We start from the raw sequence: 3,426 nt of genomic DNA on the forward strand, positions 1-3,426 counted from the left end.
AAGGCCAGCTGGACTATGACTGAAAAAGCATGGATAAAACCGGACTCTCTGAACATGGCGAGCAATGAGGGCTGATGAGAAGCCAAGGACAATGGCACTGGGTTTTGATCCTACTTCATGTTCTGGCTTTGTGGGAACCTAGCCAGTTTCGATGTTCACCTTCCTAGACATGGACAAAGAGGGGAGGACCTTGGAATTTCCACAAGGCAGGGAACCCTTACTGCTCTTTGGACTGGAGAGGGAGGGGGAGAGGAGTGGGGGGAGGGGTAGAAGCGTGGGAGGAGGGAGAGGGAAATAGGAGGCTCGGAGGAGGCGGAAACTTTTTTTTCCTTTTCTTAATAAAAAATATAAAAAAATAAAAAATAAAAATAAAAAAACTATATCACTCGGCAGCAAAAATTTCTCAAGTATGTCCATGTGTAATACCACAAATTTTATTTTAATTATTAAGAATCTTGGTTTGCTACTTTAGCTATTACAGAGTTTAAGAGGAATACGTTTTTGGAAAAATTAGTTGCGGTTGCACCAGAATGAAGCCTCACAAAAATCTGTCTCTATTTCTAATTCACAGGGGTGAGGACAATGGCCTCTTCTGACCTTGTGGAAACCACTAATTCACACATACATACATGCCAACACAATACTCATAAAGTGTAAATAAATCATTTTATTAAAAATGTGAAAAATTATCTCTTTTTGAAAATCTGATGGCACACAGACTGCATGTGTTTCAGCATATTGATTATTCTGTTATCAGAACTGATTTGTATCAAAGGAGCAATTGTGGGATAGACATTCATCACAAACTTCTGAACACTCAGGATGACTGGGTTGTACATCTGTAATAGGACTGCAGTGGATGAAATGATGAAGTCCACCCAGTACATGATCACAAAGCAAACCATCAGCAGCAAGATGGTCTGGGTGGCCCTTTTCTCAGGGGACGCTCTCAGGTGGCTGAGGCTGTGAAGGTGCTTATGTTGCCTCTGATGTCTGAACAAGATAATCACCATGTATGCACTTGTATTCAGCATAACTCCTACAAGAAATACATCTCTGGAGGTTGTCACTGCTAAAATCAGTGCCCTGATAATGTAGTTCATGGAGAAGAGTGAGCAGATTTTTGTGACCTTCAACTGTTTGGTCTCACTTACGTTGGTAAAGGCACCAGAATAGATTATTCGGTAACTAGTGAATGACAAGTTGAAAGACCAAATAAATAAGAAAGCAGAAATCATGTACTTTTTAAGTTTATGTTTAAATTTTGCTAAGAAAGAGGTACTGGGACTGATAGTGACAGCCTGGAACACACTCAGGAGGCAGGTGATGCAGATGGAGAGGCCTCTCATAACCCGGCTTATGTAAAAATTTGTCTTACATTTGAAGTCATTCTCAATGTTTAGTGAATCAAATATGTCCCAAAGCCAAACATCTGCTCCAGTGATGAGCAGCACTATGTGGATGAAGGTCAGTTGATAGGAGATCGTGTCTGTGGGCTTAGGTCTGTAACACAGTATTATGAAAGTATAGAAAACAAGGAGAAACATATTGGCCAGGATTCCAAATCCAGCTTGGAAATTAAGGACAATCCGTAATGAGGACATATGTAGAGATTCTGTTCACCTTAAGAACATGAAATTAAAAAATTATTTTTATGTCCTGGCAATCCTGAAGCTTGCATGAGCATCCCATATGTTGTGGTTCTGTTAACCTTGTCCATATTAGGTTTCTTCGTCTAAGTTGATGAGGACGACTGACCAGGTATCCTCCTCAACAGGGCACCAGATCCCAATACAGATGATTGTGGAGCCCTATTTCAAATATTTGAAAAAATATATAATACAGTATTTACCAAACTTTTGTTTCACTGGTCAGTATCTCTACATCATCACTCGGTTTTGTCCATTTATTCTTGATTAACCTATCTCTTTAATTTTTGAAGCTCCACATTAGAATTGGCCTATGTTTCATTTACTTTCAATATATCTCCTGGATATACAGCATTCTCAGCCACATCCGACACAGAATGCACATTTTATGTGCCTGTATTGCACCTAGACCTCATGCCTTAGAAATTGAATCTTACTGATCTGACTTACAATGCCTCATTTTATAGTTAACACTGGAAGCAGCAATGATGAGAATAGAGGAGCATAATCATATTTGTGCAACTGATTATAATTATGTTGTTCTGGGGAGAAATCACAACAGAAATCCAAAAGAGTGAGGTGAGTCAGTCTCATATTTTATAATTTTAATAACCTCAAATTTACAACTATCCATATTTGTAGGGATAGCCCAGCCCCCTTAGGGGACATGTTTGCATTGGGCTAATGTTTACATATAAATCTGGCGAGCATGAGCGCACCACCCCTTCTGCTTTCCTGTTCTCCGTGGGAACCTGTGGTTCTGTAAGTCTATTTCCCCATTAAAGCTGTATATATTATTACAATCTGTCTGCATTCATTTACGCCGATACACTTGGCACCCAGTGATGCTTTGCAGATACCCGCCCCAAATCAGAGCCTCCTGGGTGGCGACTGCTGGGAGCCAGTGCCTCCCCCTCCGGAGGCCTCTCCCTCCACGCAGATTGTACCCTCTCAGCACAGCCCCTTGCCGGTTCGCTCTGCCTGACTACAGCGGCAGAAGCAGCTGAGATTCTGAGTCACTGAACATCTGAAGCGACTCGATTTTTCCTGGCGCTTGCTAGAAAGTTGGCAAATGGGACTCCTGACGGGCAACTAAGCCCCGGGGGTTTGGCGATAGTTGAATCGGCCCCACACCACTAGTCTGTGTGCCCTGCCCTGCACGACAGTGGTACAAGCTCCTCTTTAACTGTGTAATCAGTACACAACACCACTCTGCACACGTGACTGCTTTGCATCCCCTCTCCACAGGTGGCTTAGTTTGGCCTTGGCTCTCCCCCGTTTCCTGGTCCTCCCCCCTGATGCTTACAGTTAACTTTCAGTTTTGGGTTTTGAGTAGACTTTTCAGACCGGCTCAGACTCCTACCAAGTAAACTCATGTGCACTCCACCACCACAAACATCTGCTGGGAGGAATCAGTCATTACAGGTAAAATCTTCTTTTATAAATAAAAATACTGATTTGATTGAAAATGTCTGAAAACGTTACCATTCAAGACTTTAACAGACTTTTTGACTGTACCATGTGGGAGATTTTACAAGAGGTGTCTGTCACCCCACATCTATGGATCTTTCTGGGATTCGTAGTTTTCCTTGGTACTATATGCTTTGATAATAGAAATATGATAAAGTCTTTATGAGACGAATCCAGGATCCTTAAGGCAGAGGTTGAAGGCTTAAAAACAATTGAGAATGACAACAATCTTCTCAAGAATCAGTTTGAAGTTCTCCAGGAAGAGAACAGATCTTTGTTAAACATAACTCAATCAACTGAGCAAAAT

At 41.6% G+C, this 3,426-nt stretch overlaps 1 protein-coding gene across 1 annotated transcript; it reads right to left on the reverse strand.

Moving 5' to 3' along the window:
• Nucleotides 1–686: 686 nt before the first annotated feature.
• On the reverse strand, nucleotides 687–1,604 carry LOC102001069 (putative vomeronasal receptor-like protein 4). Its single transcript, XM_005372194.1, has one exon. It carries the CDS (start codon nucleotides 1,602–1,604, stop codon nucleotides 687–689), a length of 918 nt encoding a protein of 305 aa, XP_005372251.1.
• Nucleotides 1,605–3,426: the final 1,822 nt, after the last annotated feature.

The sequence above is a fragment of the Microtus ochrogaster genome, unplaced genomic scaffold, assembly GCF_000317375.1.
Source record: "Microtus ochrogaster isolate Prairie Vole_2 unplaced genomic scaffold, MicOch1.0 UNK269, whole genome shotgun sequence".
Taxonomy (NCBI): Eukaryota; Metazoa; Chordata; class Mammalia; order Rodentia; family Cricetidae; genus Microtus; species Microtus ochrogaster.

Excerpts from the sequence above, each read along its gene's own strand:
- LOC102001069 (XM_005372194.1), bottom strand. The coding sequence starts at position 1,604 with ATGTCCTCATTACGGATTGTCCTTAATTTCCAAGCTGGATTTGGAATC.